At 42.9% G+C, this 19,778-nt stretch overlaps 1 protein-coding gene across 1 annotated transcript in view; it reads right to left on the bottom strand.

The window, feature by feature from the left end:
* LOC115160280 (transmembrane protein 132C-like) overlaps positions 1 to 19,778 on the bottom strand; it is a 119,868-nt gene that overhangs the window by 42,247 nt on the left and 57,843 nt on the right. The window contains exon 4 of the mRNA XM_029710642.1: positions 5,438 to 5,624. Within this exon, the coding sequence (XP_029566502.1) occupies positions 5,438 to 5,624 (187 nt within the window). The remainder of the gene's footprint in view (positions 1 to 5,437; positions 5,625 to 19,778) is intronic.

Genomic DNA, 19,778 nt, shown 5'->3' with positions numbered 1-19,778 from the left:
GTGTGTGTGCATCTGTAAGGATGGCAGGCATGATCTAGGCTCACAAGCAGCATCACTGACAGGCAGGAGATGACACACAGTGCTCACACAAACCAACAACGCTCACACGGGAAGATGGGTATCGACCGGAGGAGTCTTGGGGACGAGGAGAAGAATGCCCAATTGCTGTTGAGCACATTGAGGGGGCCAAGTCAGGCTTGTGTTATTGCTTTGTTATTGTGTTATTGTTAGGCCTCCTACTGTGGAATGACGCTGACCTTCTTGTGGTTCATCTAACACTGGGGGCTGAGGAAAGCTGATCCTGAATCTGTGGTAACTACAATTACAAATAATGTGTTGTCTGCAGGCACAAACAGATATAATATTTGACTAAAACATAATCATGTCAAACCTTGCTTACATTTCTCACATAATATCTCTATTATGCGTGGGAATACTTTGGTCAAACAGATTTCCAAAATTAAAATCACTTGGAGCTGATTTGCTGGTGTTTTTACAGTCTTTTATGCACAATAATATTTTTTCCTCAGACAACTTTGGGGACCTAATAAAATGACCACCAGTTGTGGAACCCTGTTATAGAGTTTATCCAAGTCCATGACTCTGTCTGAACATCCTGCATTATTCATTGACTTGATACTATAATCCATCGCAGCTCTGCATTGCTTCTATTGACGAGCCTATTGAGATGGATGGGATGTTAAGGTAAACTTTCCACTACCCAGAGGTCCTATGGTGGTACACTTGTTCACCTGCATAGAAATATGTATCATTCCTCCAATTAATTTCAAATTAAAAATGTTTCCTGGTCAGGTCATGTCAAGGAAAAAGTCAGGGCACTAAAATTACCAATTCAAAACCAAGTGCTCCAGTCAATTCAAATTCAATAGGATCAAATAATCAAATCAAGAATCTTCCATTCTCCATACATTCATTCACACTGACATTCTCACATCACCTATACATTCACACACCTCTAACCTATGGCAATAACTGAAAGCTAAGGAGAGAGGAACATTGCTGTTTTCTGTATCTCCACACACCCATATTTTCCCCAGAGAAATAAACCGTTTTCAACCAGTAAGTCCAATACACTCTGAGAATGTTACATTTTCAATGGTTATGGCCAGGGATGAGGGTGGCAGGCACAGCAATGAGCAGGAGGCTGAAAATGCATTGGCTGATAAATGGAATGTAAAGATGAAGATGGCAGCCAAGGAAAAAGCAGGAAAATGGCATTTCATCAACGACATCATTCATATGTCAGTCATTTCCAACAGGTCTAGGGAAGGAAAGAGTAGGCTAGTTCAATCACCAGTTGTCATAACATTTACATTTTAGTCATTTAGCAGACAGTCTAATCCAGAGCTTTTTACAGTTAGTGCATTCATTTAAAAATATCTAGCTGAAACAGCCACATACCTTAGTCATAGTAAGTACAATTTTCCTCAATAAAGTAGCTATCAGCAAAGTCAGTTCTAGATGGAAAAAGTCAAGTGTGAGTTAGTTCACAAAAGGCAAGGGTGATAGGGAAGGGGGGAGGCTGTGGGATTATTTAAGATACTCTTTGAAAAGGTAGGGTTCCAGATGTTTCGGGAAGATGGGCAGGGACTCTGTTGTCCTAGCATCAGGGGGGAGCTCGTTGAACCATTGGGGTGCCAGGACAGCTGATTCTTGACCATTTAATGGCAGGCATCATCTGTTATGAAATTATTGTAGTTCTCACAAATTACATGTCTCACATATTGCCAACTGGATTGTACCTTGACTCATTGTACTGTTCACTTGGAGTGGAGTTTGTAGTTGCTGATTTCTCATGCCTGGGTATTAGCAAATAAAGATTTATTTTGGAGGGCATTCTGCCATCTGAAGAAGTAATAAATACCAATATTGATTATTTCATCAGGACCGACTGTGATTTATACCCTCCTCATTAATTACATATTGATTTATTACACAAATTGTGGGCTTGATAATCTGTGGGTTTTGGTTATTGTGTATTTGTTACCAGCTTGTCACTGAGCTCTGATTCCTGTTAGGGACTAAATATTAAAGCACTGCTATTTTATTTTCTTGTCTGTGATGAAGCCTGTTTATTTGCAGAGGACCGTTAGTGGTTCTGAAGGCCTTTTGATTAAAATGAGCTTGGGTTCTTCAGTGTGCTGAAGTCGGGTTCTTCAGTGTGCTGAAGTCAGGCCCTGCCCTGTTCTCTGAGCTGCTATGAGGGCAGGAGTCTAACACTATGAGGAGAGCAAAAACAAGCTAACATGAAAACAAACACACAAACCACACAAACACAGAAAGGGCTAGTCTTGTAAATGAAGCTTGACACAAATAGATGTTTTAAGAGAAGCCTCATAGAGAATGGTATAGAGAGAGAGAGAGAGAGAGAGAGAGAGAGAGAGAGAAGAGAGAGAGAGAGAGAGAGAGAGAGAGAGAGAGAGAGAGAGATAGAGAGAGAGAGATAGAGAGAGAGGAGAGAGAGAGAGAGAGAGAGGAGAGAGAGAGAGAGAGAGAGAGAGAGAGAGAGAGAGAGAGAGAGAGAGAGAGAGAGAGAGAGGAGAGAGAGAGAGAGAGAGAGAGAGAGAGAGAGAGAGAGAGAGAGAGAGAGAGAGAGAGAGAGAGAGGAGAGAGAGAGAGAGAGAGAGAGAGAGAGAGAGAGAGAGAGAGAGAGAGAGAGAGAGAGAGAGAGAGAGAGAGAGAGAGAGAGAGAGAGAGAGAGAGAGAGAGAGAGAGAGAGAGAGAGAGAGAGAGAGAGAGAGAGAGAGAGAGAGAGAGAGAGAGAGAGAGAGAGAGAGAGAGCAGCCGTTAAACCCTATCAGCAGAAACAAAACAAATCCTCACCAGAATCTGGAGAACGTTTGATGGGAGCTGACTTTTCACGCACTACTTTGCTTGATTTATGTTTTCTCACAGCCGACTTAAGAGTGTGGTGAGAGGGGGAGTAAGGACAGAGATTAGCTTTTTTTATGTGAGAGGGAGAATTAGTGCTGTCAACACACCAGGAAGATAGAGCAGTGAATTAAAACCCAACATATCCACAAGAGAACTTAATTAAGTTATGAGGGGTATTAAATGGCCATGAAGACAGCTAATGCTTCCTAGAGAGTAGCTTGCATAGCACGCTAGCGGACAGCCCCACTCTGCTAACTAGGCTACTATTACCACTGACTGGCTTCTATGTCATTATCTAAACACAGTTCCTGACAGAGAAACAGCATAAATGATGGAGGCTGTCATCTATGATGTTGTGATTGTTGTGTGTATAAATCACTGATGCAGGACAGCTTTCTCTTTGGACTTATCTCCTTTCATCTCCCCTCGCCTTCAGAGGACATTACTTTGACATTGGGATAACTGAATGTTATGTTTAGGCAAACCCCGGTTATTTCAGGTAATAGCACTATTCCATGGGACTATGTTAGAGAAATCCTTATGGTAGTGATTAGAGTGTTATGGAACTATGAGCATAATGCTAATATTAGCATTTGACCTAAAGCAAGCTTTGAGGTTGTTAATGAAATGCTAATGATAGTGATTCTGATATAAAGAGCTTTCTTACAATGAGAGTAAAGAGACACACAACACTAGAAATTTAACAAGAACTATGCTTGGGAAGGATGCAGGATGCTGTACTTGACTAACCTCTGATTAAATGTACTCTTTCAAGTCTGTTAACGAAACGGACGGTTTCTCTCTCCCTCCCTTCTCGCCGTCTCACACGTCTCTCTCGCATGCAAATGTTTTTCTCTCGCCCTCTCTATCTCTCTCTCCCTCCCTCTGCATGTTCATTGTTTAGTGTGTGGTCCGTAGTCCTGAATTTCTTTCTAATTTCTTTCTATCATTTACACTCCCCCTCTCTCTCAATCCTGCCAGAAAGACAATGAAGAGGGTGACTGTGTGGGGAGGCACAGAGGCAAAGGACCAACGGGTCTATGGGTGAGTGAGGACAGGTGGCACTTTATATCCAGAGTAGCAGCGATGATTTACACCTAGTGGTTTCCCCTGCCAAGACAGACAGCTCCCATCATTATCTGACTGTAATCATGTTTTCTCTCTATCTTCAATCTCCTGTTCTCAGAGTGTAATATCCACTGGGTTCACATGTCTACTTGTAAGATGTAAGCCAGGGATGAGTCATAAAGTAATAATGGATGGGCCATGCACTCAGAACTAACGCTGTCAACATTCTGTGTTTGTGTATATATGTGTGTGTGTGATGAGGAAAGTTAAATTAGAGTAGAAAACCGTAGCCTGACCATATTTCTCTCAGTGTATGGGCTTTGGCACAAACATAATGGGACCCCAATCATTACAGACAGAATCACACCTGGCTCCCACTACTACTTGACAAGACTCAAGATGTTCTCAAATGTTTTCCACAGAGATCCATATTTACTGTCATCACTAGCTAATAAAAGGATTGAACTAAAGTCTATGCTTTCCTTTGTTACGTCACAGACCCTGGTAGCAGCTACAGAAGCAGGAGGAGCTCATTTTCTGACAAAAGGGGAAATATCAGACCTATTAGAATGGAGCCAGCCAAAGGTTAAAGACACAGTAGAAGTCTATGTGTTGCTGTCATGGGCTGAATACATAAATGTTTGTGGGGGTGAAGTGCTTTCTCACCAATTACCATAATAAGAGCTTAGAAGGTATTTGATTTCCACATAACCCATAACCCGCCACAATCTGCAGTTTGGAAAATTTACAAAGAATCTGCCTGCAGCGTACATTTTTATTTTCAGGGTGTAAAAACTAAAATCAACAACAACACTGAAAGCCAAACAGTTGCAAACAATTTATCATATATAAATATGCATTATTGTAATACATTTGGTTGTCTAGAGTCACTTGCCGATGTACAGTATCCATTCGCTTTTTAAAAGGATTATGCTGTGTCCAAACTCAATTACCTTCTCAATCATGGAAAGTACCGAAAGCTCTATTAGCCAAATTACAGCCAATTAAGAAGTGCAAGCTTAGTGTTTAAACAAAGCAGAGAGGTTTGGGCTTTCAACATGGAACTTCAGCTTGTTCACCTCACTACTCAGACACATCACTTTCAAAATGGCCTCCTAGCTTCACAGCCAACACAAAATGATCATATCATTAAAAGGTTAAAAAATCCTCTTATTTACACCTGTAAGAGCAATTTGACTTTCCTCTGCTTTTTCCAGATGCAGGCAGTAGACTGAGACAAAGACATCAAAGCATTAGAGCGGGGGGAAATCGATGATATGAGTGTTTAGAATTGCAAAGATAGGTAAAAAACACTCGGGTGTCAGCCTTGGAGAGACGAGAGACAAAGCCTCCTGCAGAGTGCAGTCAGCCATGTGAGGTAAAGCTGCACACACACACACACACACACACACGCACACACACACACACACGCACACACACACACTCTTTCTGGTTCCTCTGGGGCTCCACTCACCATGGCCAGTGGCACAATGCCACCCAGGTCCTGTGGTGCCAGGCGGATGAGGGTTTGGACCTCATCAGTGAGGGAGCGAGTTAGAGGGTACTCCACCTGCCACGTCACCATCCGGCTGCCCTGCGGGTCCAGCAGCCCGTTCACCTCCAGATCCACCTGGACAACCTTCTGATAGCCCGCCTCTGGCCTGGGGGAGAGGGGAGAAGAGGTAAAGAGATGTGGTTTTTATTTGTCTGCCAAGTGATCTTTGGTGTTTAGAAAAGGCGTTATGATGCATTGGCATTATTATCATCAGTGAGACAAAAAGAGACGCTAATATAGAAGGGAAAAGGGAGTGCCACACAGACAAGTACTTCAAAAAAAAAGAGAGCTGTTACATGTATCTAATGAAACCCAACTCGAGATTAGTTCAATTCTGCCACACACTCCCCCAGAAGCATGAGGGAGAAAAAAGCAATTGACTTTTGATCCTCCTTGGCAAAGCATAACACTGACTCTCCACTGATTGTAATGCAAACAAAGACGCAGAAAAACAATGAATACAAAAATCCTAAACGTATTTGATTTGCTGAGCCTTCTATTTGATCAGCCCGCATGACTGTCTGTCGCCTGGCATTCTTTATCTAAGATAAAACTAGATACAAAACATCCCTGGCAAACAAACAAATGTGCATTTGGAATCCTGAAACTACAACCTGTGCCAGGGTCCTGAAACTTGCCGTCAATGCCAAGTATTATTTAGAAACAAACCCTCTTGTGTTACTGTTGAATTTTTTGTTAAGTGGAGTATGAGATGCCTCTTAGTGTTCAAGGAAAGTGCTCACTGACACAGATAGGCATTACACAATCTACAGGAGAATGAGTTGGTTGGAAACTGATGCCTGTATTGTATTGTACCAACTAAGTTGTGTCCTTACTGTCATATTGTGCAACAGGAGCAATACCATGATCCACAAGGCGAGAACACTGAGATCCAAGGTCTTGGAGCCGAACATTCTAGCAGAGTATATTTTCCATTTGAGACTCCCAGAAGCTGTTCTAGTTAAGCATTACACACACTTCAAAGACTAGTCGTGAGATCAATGTGTACTGAGAGCTTATGGTTGCAGAGTTTTGGAGGACAGACTGCAACATATGAGGGAGCAGCACTGCAAAAATATTTTCTTGGGCAAGACAGAAAAGCTCAATCATAAAAAGATACTGTTTACTTATCTTGTCCCTTTTCTATTCTGTTCAAATCAATTTTGACACACACACACACACACACACACACACTCCCCATGCAGTGTCCAGCAGAGGGCAGTATGTGAACTGGTGGCTGGAATTGCCACAGCATGTGTTGAGGATTATAAATGGCTGCAGTCTGCTGGCCAGAGAGGTCAGCCTGCTTCCCTCTGTGTCTCATTATAAACATAACCATACTTTGCCCTTTCAATGCATCCAGAGAGAGGGAGCAACATTTCCATAGAACACTAGTCTAACTGAACAAAGCACAGAGTCAGCTACCAGCTGCTTTTCCCGCTGCTGCTTCTTCAAGATGCATGCCTGAGACAAACACTGAAAGAAATAGAATAAGACACACAATAGTGTAGTTACTGCATTTTATTTAACTAGGCAAGTCAGTTAAGAACAAATTCTTCTTTATAATGACGGCCTACCCCGGCCAAACCTAAAGACGCTGAGCCAATTGTGCGCCGCCCTATGGGACTCCCAATCACAGCTGGTTGTGATACAGCCTGGAATTGAACCAGGATCTGTAGTGCCATCTCAAGCACTGAGATGCAGTGCCTTAGACCAGTGTGTCTCTCGGGAGCCCCTGAGTGTGAGATTGATGTGTCAAGAGGCTTTTCCTGGATCGTCGGGCTGTATCGACCTGTGTGTCAATGAGCTAACATTCAAGAATATGCACATGCATTGATGATATACACACACACTTACACAGCCAGGTCACCTGTGATACAAGTCAGTATTTGACGTCCATCCATGTCTGAGGACATTGGGAAATGACTTGGAAACTGGCCACTAGGGGGCAACAGTGAGCGCTGTTAACGACAAGTAGGTTCAGATTTTTGTTTTAAGCCTATCCCAAACCTTATCCCTTACCTTAACCATTCAGAGCTAATAATGAACCTTACAATTTCAGAGTTAATGCCTAAACTTAACCCTGAGCTTAAACATTTGGAGTTTTGGTGGCAAAGGTTGCATGTTCGAATCCAGCGATAGAAAGTTGTTTTTGATATTTTTGATTTAAGCCCATCCCAAACCTTAACCATTCGGAGTTAATACATAACCTTAAGATTTCGGAGTTAATGCCTAAACTTAACCCTTAGCTGTAAAATGTGGAGTTTATACCTAAACTTAACCTTAAACACTTAGAAATGATGTTTGAGAAACATGGGTGAACGTCTAATTCTGACGTGAGACTGTGAGAGCTAGTTGCGCTTAAAAAAAACATGCGTGCAAACACGTAGACACACAATAACTCATTGTTCCGCTTAGTGAGATTCTTCTCCAGCAGAGAGCTGTGGTGACAAAGGACTCCAGGAAGGAATGAAAGTATGACAGATTGAAATTACAGCCCTTCAAAAATTAAATAGTAAGATGGAATCTACTCAACAGGAAGGGCCTGGGTAGCAGCGGTGTGTGTTCTTTAAGCCTAACACCTTTATGAATGGGGCTGAGAAAACACAGGAAAAAATACAACTCTTTTCCTTGGAGACTCTAGGAGGATCCTTTCTGGCGAGCAGCTTTTTGGTTAGCAGTGACAACAATGATACATCAAAGAACAGAATCAATTTCAACACAAAGCCGCCACGCTGTGGAGCAGACTGTTTGTGCCGTGCCGCAGCGGGCCTGTTTGGATTGTGAGTGTGTGTGTGTGTTTGTGGTGGGGAGGAATAAAACAGGGCCTTTGAAATAGAGGCAGATGAAATGTAGCTAGGCAGGCATGGGCGCTAATCGTTGGAGGAATCTCAATTCCAATAGGTCAAAGGTAAGGGCTGGTGCTCTGTGGTGGGCTGGAAGTTGTCTGAGGCCAAGACTCAGCAGGGCAGTGACAAAGATAGAGTGCTTCTGTCTGGGGCAGCTCTGGGAGGTTCAGCCCCCCCCCCCACTGAGGGAGCAGGGAACTCAATCAGAGAACCAGCATGGGGGCCAAGACCTGGAGCTTTACAGGATGGAAGTGGGCAGTTGAAACATGCGCACTCACTCACACATACATGCACACACACACACACACACAACACACGCACACCCATAAGGATCATATCACCTCCACCTTACCTGTCACCCTAGACCCACTTGAATTTGCTTACCGCCCCAATAGGTCCACAGACGATGCAATCACCGTCACACTAATAACTGCCCTATCCCATCTGGACAAGGAACACCAATGTAAGAACGCTGTTCATTGACTATAGCTCAGCATTCAACACCATAGTAAACTCCAAGCTCATCATTAAGCTCAAGGCCCCCGGGTCTAAACCCCACCCTGTGCAATTGGGTCCGGTACTTCCTGACGGGCCGCCCCCAGGTTGTGAAGGTAGGAAACAACATCTCCACTTCGCTGATCCTCAACACTGGGGCCCCACAAGGGTGCGAGCTCAGCCCCCTCCTGTACTCACTATTCACCCATGACTGCTTGGCCATGCATGCCTCAAACTCAATCATCAAGTTTGCAGACGACAACAGTAGTAGACTTGATTACCAACAACGACTTGGGAGTGTGGTGTCAGGAAAATAACCTCTCACTCAACGTCAACAAAACAAAGGAGATGATCGTGGACTTCAGGAAACAGCAGAGGGAGCCCCCCCATCCACATCGACGGGACAGCAGCAGAGAAGGAGGAAAGTTAAGTTCCTCAGCGTACATATCACTGACAAACTGAAATGGTCCACCCACACAAATAGTGTGGTGAAGAAGGCGCAACAGAGCCTCTTCAACCTCAGGAAGCTGAAGAAATTTGGCTTGTCACCTAAAACCCTCATAAACTTTTAAAGATGCACAATTGAGAGCATCCTGTCGGGCTGCATCACCGCCTGGTACGGAAACCGCACCGCCCACAACCGCAGGGCTCTCCAGAGGGTGGTGCGGTCTGCACAACGCATCACCGGGGGCAAACTACCTGCCCTCCAGGACACCTACAGCACCCTATGTCACAGGAATGACAAAAAGATCATCAATCAAGGACAACAACCACCCGAGCCACTGCCTGTTCACCCCGCTACCATCCAGAAGGTGAGGTCAGTACAGGTGCATCAAAGCTGGGACAGAGAGACTGAAAAACAGCTTCTATCTCAAGGCCATCAGACTGTTAAATGGCCATCACTAGCACAGAGAGGCTGTTGCCTACATACACAGACTTGAAATCATTGGCCACTTTAATAAATGGAACACTAGTCACTTTAATAATGTCCCTTTAATAATGTTTACATATCTTGCATTACTCATCTCATATGTATATACTGTATTCTATACTATCTACTGTATCTTAGTCTATGCCTCTCTGACATTGCTCATCCACATATTTCTATATTCTTAATTCCATTCGTTTACTTAGATTTGTGTGTATTAGTTATTTGTTGTCAAATTGTTAGATATTACTTATTAGATATTGCTGCACTGTCGGAACTAGAAGCTCAAGCATTTCGCTACATCCGCAATAAAATCTGCTAAACACGTGTATGTGACCAATACAATTTGATTTGATACAAACATATTCCCACAGGCCGCAGAGGGCAGAAGGAGGAAATATCAAATATTGGAGAAAAGACCGTTTGAAATATTACCAGATACTGATCATCTTTAATGAAGAGGATGGGACTGGAACTCATAAAGAGAAGCTTTATCTACTGCATCTTGTATGTATGCGATGTGTGCTTGAGTGAACATACATTGAATGTGTGTGCCTGCATATGCATCCGAGGGTGTAGTGGTAGTTACTGCTCCCAGAAGAAGACAAAGTAGCAGGGTACAGGAAGTGACAATGCGGGGCCAGGATGTTATTTCCTCAATGCTTTCAAATGAAGTACAGTATAGCAATAAGGTCATTGTTGAGAAATACACCCAACATCACTGCATGTCTACCCTGTCAGAGTGTTTGCTGTGATCTCCCTCCACTTGCGTCAAATACTGAGTCATAACAGCAATGTGGTTCAGAGAAAGGACTGGGTTACATTCCCTGCTCCTCTGATCTTCTCATCCAGTACATGTTCTATGTGTGTGTAATATTGTCATATTGTAATATGTATATGTACAATGGTATCAGTTTGCAGCCTAGTTGAAGAGGAAGCCTATCAGAGAGTCAGAATTTATCCAGAGCAAGGTCCTACAAAAGGCAATTAATTAATACTCAAACTATTCATTACTCCCCAGCATATTTACTCTGACACTGAGCTTAAATTCTCAGTAGTTCTCAGCCATGACAACACTAATACCACAGAGGAGTGTTGTTGTTAGAAAGAGTCACTGTTTAAATGTTACCAGACATCACATGAATATGAACACCAAAGCAGGGAGGAAGCCAATACCCATTAGGCTATTGGTTGAGAGTGTAATGGGAGAGCCAATGAGCTGTGGGCGATGGAGGGTCCGAAATGACATCAATCAACCCCAGAACACCAAGAAGCCAATCCGGTTGTGTCTCCAGTGCCTGTTGGTGACTCGGCTATGAACAACTGTGAGACTCCAGTGAGACTCCAGTGAGAGTGTGGTGAGACTCCAGTGAGAGTCCAGTGAGAGTGTGGTGAGACTCCAGTGAGAGTGTGGTGAGACTCCAGTGAGAGTGTAGTGAGACTCCAGTGAGAGTGTAGTGAGAGTCATGAGACTTGCCCTCAGCTCTGCTACAGTAATATATGTGTATGGGAGCACACAAAGGTCTAATTAGTATGCCAATGTTTCATGTTGTATGTCTATATATTGCCCCTTGTGGAATAAATTAAGTATTTTGAATTTAGTTGAATTGAGGGTAATGTTTCAGCAGCAGCGAAAATGGAAATAAAGCGACACCGCAGCAGCCAGTCTGGGTCACTCTCAGGAGAGTGTTCATGCCACATTACTGTCCATAATTATGTTCAGGCATGTTCCCAGTGAGCTGGACAGACTGGGAGTAGAGAACTCCATGATAGGGCTAGGCCAGGGCAGGGCAGCTGATGAGCTACAGCTCTCCTTGAGCAGATAGATAGAGATTAGTGGAGCAGGTACTACAGTAAGCCAAGCCAGATCATGGCTGCATTGTAAAATGCCAAGGACACCTGTCTTAGTGAATGACTGGTACACTACTACAGACGGCGTTAAAGTAATTTATGTACAAGTGAACATAAGGCAAAGTGCTCAATCATGTCAGAGAGCTAAACCAAAACACTGACAAGCTGTGTATCCCAAAGCCATCTGTTATCATACAACACCCAAAGCACCCTTAGAGGAGCACCGGTCACCAGAGAAGAGAGACCTCAGACTACAGACATTTTGCTTCCCATAAAAAGTAAGACGTCTTATATCCTCCTTAATGCTACCCTAAAGAGACAACGCAAGGTTATTATAGTAAACTAAAACTACACTGAAACTATTAACATCAACTCCAAAACTAACTCAAATTCATTATGTTCAGTTTTACTTAGATTTAGTAAATGTTATGGTAACATTTTTATGGGGTTTAAGATTCTGAATCTGGTGGTTCACATTGAAATTTACTTTCACTTAAAGGTGGACTCAGAGAGGTGACATTGCCACAAGCAGATATTGGTCGCGTTCGCCCGGTGGGACATTACATGCATCAACCAATGGTTGCATACCACATCATCGACTGTGCAGTTGGTCACCAGATTGCTATAAAATGTTGGTCGTGTTCCTCTGTTGATGCATGCCAGATCTTAAAAAATATATATATTTCACCTTTATTTAATCAGGTAGGCAAGTTGAGAACAAGTTCTCATTTACAATTGCGACCTGGCCAAGATAAAGCAAAGCAGTTCGACACATACAACACAGAGTTACACATGGAGTAAAACAAACATGCAGTCAATAATACAATAGAAAAAATAAGTCTATATACAATGTGAGCAAATGAGGTGAGATAAGGGAGGTAAAGGGAAAAAAAAGCCATGGTGGCAAAGTAAATACAATATAGCAAGTAAAACACTGGAATGGTAGATTTGTAGTGGAAGAAAGTGCAAAGTAGAAATATAAATAATGGGGTGCAAAAGAGCTAAATAAATAAATAAATAAATACAGTAGGGGAGGAGGCAGTTGTTTGGGCTAAATTATAGATGGGCTATGTACAGGTGCAGTGATCTGTGAGCTGCTCTGACAGCTGGTGCTTAAAGCTAGTGAGGGAGATAAGCGTTTCCCGTTTCAGAGATTTTTGTAGTTCATTCCAATCATTGGCAGCAGAGAACTGGAAGGAGAGACGGCCAAAGGAGGAATTGGCTTTAGGGGTGACCAGAGAGATATACCTGCTGGAGCGCGTGCTACAGGTGGGTGCTGCTATGGTGACCAGTGAGCAGAGATAAGGGGGGACTTTACCTAGCAGGGTCTTGTAGATGACCTGGAACCAGTGGGTTTGGCAACGAGTATGAAGTAAGGCCCAGCCAACGAGAGCGTACAGGTCGCAGTGGTGGGTAGTATATGGGGCTTTGGTGACAGAACGGATGGCACTGTGATAGACTGCATCCAGTTTATTGAGTAGCATATTGGAGGCTATTTTGTAAATGACATCGCCGAAGTCGAGGATCGGTAGGATGGTCAGTTTTACGAGGGTATGTTTGGCAGCATGAGTGAAGGATGCTTTGTTGCGAAATAGGAAGCCAATTCTAGATTTAACTTTGGATTCGAGATGTTTGATGTGAGTCTGGAAGGAGAGCTTACAGTCTAACCAGACACCTAGGTATTTGTCCACATATTCTAAGTCAGAACCGTCCAGAGTAGTGATGCTGGACAGGTGGGCAGGTGCAGGCAGCGATCTGTTGAAGAGCATGCATAAAACGTCAGCACAGTATTGTTTCTTATCGATGACGGTTACGATATCGTTTAGGACCTTGAGCGTGGCTGAGGTGAACCCATGACCAGCTCTGAAACCAGATTGCATAGCGGAGAAGGTGCGGTGGGATTCGAAATGGTCGGTAATCTGTTTGTTGACTTGGCTTTCGAAGACCTTAGAAAGGCAGGGTAGGATATATATAGGTCTGTAGCAGTTTGGGTCAAGAGTGTCCCCTCCTTTGAAGAGGGGGATGACAGCAGCTGCTTTCCAATCTTGGGAATCTCAGACGACACTAAAGAGAGGTTGAACGGGCTAGTAATAGGGGTTGCAACAATTTCGGCTGATCATTTTAGAAAGAAAGGCTCCAGATTGTCTAGCCCGGCTGATTTGTAGGGGTCCAGATTTTACAGCTCTTTCAGAACATCAGCTGACTGGATTTGGGAGAAGGAGTATTGGGGAAGGCTTGGGCGAGTAGCTGTGGGGGGGTGCACTGCTGTTGACCGTGGTAGGGGTAGCCAGGTGGAAAGCATGGCCAGCGGTAGAAAAATGCTTATTGAAATTCTCAATTATAGTGGATTTATTGGTGGTGACAGAGTGCAGTGGGCAGCTGGGAGGAGGTGTTCTTATTCTCCATGGACTTTACAGTGTCCCAGAACTTTTGAGTTTGTGTTGCAGGAAGCAAATTCCTGCTTGAAAAAAACTAGCCTTGGCTTTTCTAACTGCCTGTGTATATTGGTTTCTAATTTCCCTGAAAAGTTGCATATCACTGGGGCTGTTCGATGCTAATGCAGAACACCACAGGATGTTTTTGTGTTGGTTAAGGGCAGTCAGGTCTGGAGAGAACCAAGGGCTATATCTGTTCCTGGTTGTACATTTCTTGAATGGGGCATGCTTATGGTGAGGAAGTCATTTAAAAATAACCAGGCATCCTCTACTGACGGGATGATCTTACAATGCCTAGATAGGTATCAGCTAACCACATCATATGGTGCCCGACTGCACAATCAATGATGTGGCATGCAATCATGTGGTTAGCTGATACGCAAAATACTAGGGATGTAACGATTCACCGATACGCATCGGTCCACGGTTCAAATGTTTAAGATAAACTACATGACCAAAAGTATCTGGGCACCTGCTCGTCAAACATCTCATTCCAAAATCATGGGCATTAATATGGAGTTGTTCCCCCTTTGTTTCTATAAAAGCCTCCACTCTTATGGGAAGACTTTCCACTAGATGTTGGAACAGTGCTGTGGGGACTTGCTTACATTTAACCACAAGAGCATTGAGGTCGGGCACTGATGTTGGGCGATTAGACATGGCTAGCAGTCGGAGTTCCAATACTGCACTGTCGGAACCAATTCATCCCAAAGGTGTTCAATGGGGTTGATGTTGGGGCATTGTACAGGCCAGTCAAATTCTTCCACACCGATCTCGACAAACAATTTCTGTATGAACCTTGCTTTGTGCACAGGGGCATTGTCATGCTGAAACAGGAAAGGGCCTTCCCCAAACTGTTGCCACAAAGTTGGAAGCACAGAATCGTCTAGAATTTCATTGTATGCTGTAGCATTGAGATTCTCTTTCACTGGAACTAAGGGGCCTTGCCCGAACCATGAAAAACAGCCCCAGATCATTATTCCTCCTCTACCAAACTTTACAGTTGGCAATATGCGTTCGGGCAGGTAGCGTTCTCCTGGCATCCATCAAACCCAGATTAGTCCGTCGGACTGCTTGGCACGCTGACCAACAAGAGGTTCACCTTCAGCATTCAAATGTTTGTATAATGGCTTGCGCAATATTAGGCTTTATTAGTTGAGTGACAACCAATGTCATTTGCTTGGTTATCATCAAATGCGCCGTTGAAAATAGTTTTTACTGGAATAAAGTAGCCTAAGCTATCGCAGGAGACACAACCCTCAACTGGCTATAGCATACCTGCTGATCTTAGTTTAGGCTACATTAGTTTTTATTTGATTGTTCATGTTTACCATCAGCAATAGTTTTGGTAGTTTTGCTTTAACAAGCAGTGTATAAAGTAATTTTTACATATACAGGGTAAAGTTGACAATTTCATAACGAGGACAGCAATCACTTTTGCTACCCGTGCTGTTGAAGCGGGAGGAGAATAAAAGTCCAACTTCCAAACAGTCTAAACCATTTGATTTGATTTGTGTCTATTAGGTCGTTGTTGGGGTATTGTTAGATTACTTGTTAGATATTACTGCACTGTCGGAACCAGAAGCGCAAACATTTCGCTACACTCGCATTAACATCTGCTAAACATGTATTTGACAAATATCATTCGATTTGATTTTGAGCCAGGGGTGAAATCCAAGGTTGTGCAAATGTAAGAAAAATAATACATTACCAACGCAAACACTTTGAATCTGCAAAAAATTACAAATGAATGGGTGATGTTGATTTCAGATCAAAAGTAACATTTCCCCCCCATATCTCATAGTAGGGTAGTAGATGCCCAGTTTCCCTTATGGCTACATACACCATAGACATGTATATAATTGACACACACAGCTCAGAGAGAAGTCAGCTCAGAGAGAAGTCAGCTCAGAGAGAAGTCAGCTCAGAGAGAAGTCAGCTCAGAGAGAAGTCAGCTCAGAGAGAACCAGTTTGAGATCCATCAGCAGCAGATTAGAATGGAAAATGAATGTGTTTATGCAACAAATGTTAGTGCATCGTATCACATTGAACTGAATTGCATCGATTCGTTCCTCTAATCAAACCAAATAATTTTAAACTAAAATGGATCATTCCTGTATCATATCAGAACCAATGTACTTAGATATGTATCAAATCGTCTTGAAAGGAAAAGATGGACATCACTTTAAAAAACCTATCCAGGTGTTGTAAGATCTGGCAGGCGTCAGCAACGTCTGAGCAGAGCATCACACCCCATGAGATTATTGCAAAGCAAGCCTTTGCTCTCACACAGTCACACAGTGTATCTGAGTATAGGCACGGGTGCACTTCACTCTGCTACAACGTGGTAGCTACAGGACCAAAACAGCAGAGAAGTTTAGCCTCGCACTTCAACGCCCCTGGATGTTCAGAAAATGTACCTTCTACTTCTGTTTACCTGGTGCATCTTCATCATCTCGCTGAGTCTGACTTTAAACCTAACCTATGACCTGATCAATCAACTTATGCAATACTGCTCCCCAGTGGCAAGAAGTTAAATCCCCAAAAAACACAACTATGCAACACAAATTATTCACTCCTACAGTAGCCTCCCACGCATTAGCTACTCTAACACTAAAACTAAAACTGAAACTAAATAAAATAAAAACTAAATATAAATGTTTTTAATAATACTTAACTAAAATAAAAGTAAATCAGATCTGAAAACTAACTGAAACTAAACTGAATTTCAAATGCATTTAAATAGAAAACTAATAGAAATAAAAATGAATATTTAAAACTATAATAACCTTGCAACAATTACATTAAAAAAACCTTGAACACAACCCTGGTTATTGTGCTTTTTCCAGTCTTGGCCGGTGAACATTAAACATTCACAACACACTCATTCTTCGGCTGTAATGAAGTTGACTGATACTGAGGAGGAAGTTGTGCTGTGAACGTCAGATAGTATTCTAGTGCTGGAATCGGTAAAATATATGAGCATTATTGTAAGTCGCTTTTGATAAAAGCATCTGCTAAATGGCATACATCATATTATATATGATATTATACTGATTCCAGCGCTATATGAGTACGCTTAAGCGCTAAGTGCAGTCCTTCACAATCACATTCCCTCTCCCTCACTCTGACAAAACTTAAAACCTCAACGTCAATATTGAGTCAACATACAAGTGTAAGTAAAACCAAATGTAAATAAGTTAGAAATTGTGATACTAATGCACAAACACATCTCATAAAAGTAATGTTTTTTGTTCGGTTAGCTTTTGGAAATTGTAGAAATAAAAATGTTTCCTTCTTCAGAAGTAGCTACGCAGGCTAATGTTAGTTAGCTAATTGTCACAAACCTCTTCATCAGAAGATACGTTGAAATCGCTGTCAGACAAAGTGGACCAATATGCAGTGGATTGCGTGCTCATCATTATTTATTTTCAATGTGAACACGAGGGGAAAAAAACAAACAACAGGAACCGTGTAGCATGCTAAAGAAAAGCAGTGCTAACATACAACTACCCACAAGTGACAAACAAAACACACACCTACTTATAGGACTCCCAATCAGAGGCAACTAGAAACACCTGCCTCCAATTGAGAGTCCAGCAACCAAACCTGCACATAGAAAACTTAATCTAGAACCTACTCATACACCACAAAACCCCGGAACACATAAATAACACACCCCTCTAAGCTATACACAAAAAAAAAACACCATACAAAACAAACATACCTCTGCCACGCCCTGACCAAATAATACAAATAATCCTCTATACTGGTCAGGACGTGACACTAATTAATTTGCTAGCTATCATACAGTAGGCGTATATTAATAACTATATAGTTAATATAAGTAGACATGCGATCATAATTGACTGTAGCGCATATAAAGCACCCACAAGCTATCGGTGGCTGAAAACACAATCATCACGGAATGAAAAAGTGACGAATTTGCGGGCAAGGACGGTCCATTTAAAAATCATTCCTTCCTCCCTGCAAGTGTATACTCGTCAGACGTCATGATACGTCATCAGAAGTGTCCACTTAATTTGAGGGCTGAGGGGATAGAGTGTGTCTGGAAGTGTTTGGAATGCAGCCCGTGCTGTGAGCGGCAATGAGTTACAATCCCCAATCAGCGTAATTAAGCAGGGGAATGCACACGCAAAATCACATGCTCATGCACTCACAAACACCGGGGCGCGCGTGCTAATGTCCACACGGGCACTACATGCACATTGGCGCTCAAGTTTGAGAGAATAGAATCTCCAATAAAACAGTCACAACACAGCTCTTCTCTTCCACTTCTCATTCGGCACAATAGGGGATCATCTACCATGCATGTCAGACACTCAGATGCTGGCTGCTATCTTTATTTTTAATGGAACCTAATACAATTTGGAGTTCTCTATGATTGGGAGGAGGTATTGATAAAAAGGGAACCGTGAGTTTAGTGACTCCTGCACCACCCAGAGCCCCCTCCCCACTTCCCGTTTGCTGAGATGGAAGTTCGATCGGTAATTGTAGGAAGTCGTCCATGACATCGGAGGACTAATTAATGGAACTTCAACTAAATGGACAACACAAATGGTATTACACACAACTCTATTCCCCGGCCAACACACATGATGCTGCACACAACTCAACTCTCTCCCCCAACCAACACAGTTATAGGGAAGTACTGGGATTTCACATTACTATATCCCTAATATCGTCCTCAGTGTTCTCTCTCTGTAGCAATTCGCACAAACACACACATAAACAGACACATACATACACACGCATACACACACAGAGGCAGAAAAAGAGAGAGAGAGAGATTCTCGAAGACACTGGATAATTCCTGCTGGGATGTCTGTATGTTTCTACACCACTATAACAAGGACATGACAGCTAGTACACAGCCTACACAAAGAATACAAGCCATCAACAATACAAGACTGCTGTATACGTCTAGCGAGAGAGAGGGAGAACGGGCTGAAATGCCAGATGAGCTGTCTTTAACTTCAGATATTCTACTCAATTGTTTTTTTGCCCAACAGTTTGCCCACCTTTTGCGGAAATATGCTTTGAAAGTATAGAGAGCGTTTATTTTTTCGTCTCGATCAGCAATGAGTTTACCCACCTATTTTTTTCTCTACTACATCACTGAGCGAGACAATGTTTTTCCCCCCAGCTAACGGCGGAGTGGATGAAAAGCAAGCTCTGGACGGATGAATGAACAAGTGTATGAGTGTAGGGATGAGCCTGTTCTTCTCTGTGTACCATGCTAACACACAATCAAACCCTGGCACGTGCTAGAAGCATCATCCTTCTCTCCATCGTATCCATGATCTCATTACTGCTGTATACATAGCCCTGAAACAGCATGTACAATTTACCCCAATTTGATGGATTGTTCTCATGATATGGTAATACCGGCCCCAGGCCGCGCTACGGAAAGCAATCCTCCTCCAGTGCATTGTGACAGCTCCCCTTCGTTTTCTCCTCCTCTCTTCAGTGTTTTTTTTCTTTCTCTCCTCACATGAGCGGCTAGAGTAGACAGTCAATGTGGTGTTCCTGGCACTGGAACCCTCCCTCCCGTCCCCAGTGCATCAGATTAGCAGGAGCAGAAATGTATCATTCCCAATGTGCATTTGTTACCATGAGAAATAGGCATATGAAGCTGGCGAGTAATATGTTCTATATGAGGGCCTGCGTGTATTTTGGGA

This window comes from Salmo trutta, chromosome 23 (genome assembly GCF_901001165.1).
Source record: "Salmo trutta chromosome 23, fSalTru1.1, whole genome shotgun sequence".
In the NCBI taxonomy this organism is placed as follows: domain Eukaryota; kingdom Metazoa; phylum Chordata; class Actinopteri; order Salmoniformes; family Salmonidae; genus Salmo; species Salmo trutta.
This window is presented reverse-complemented; position numbering and strand designations above follow the sequence as displayed.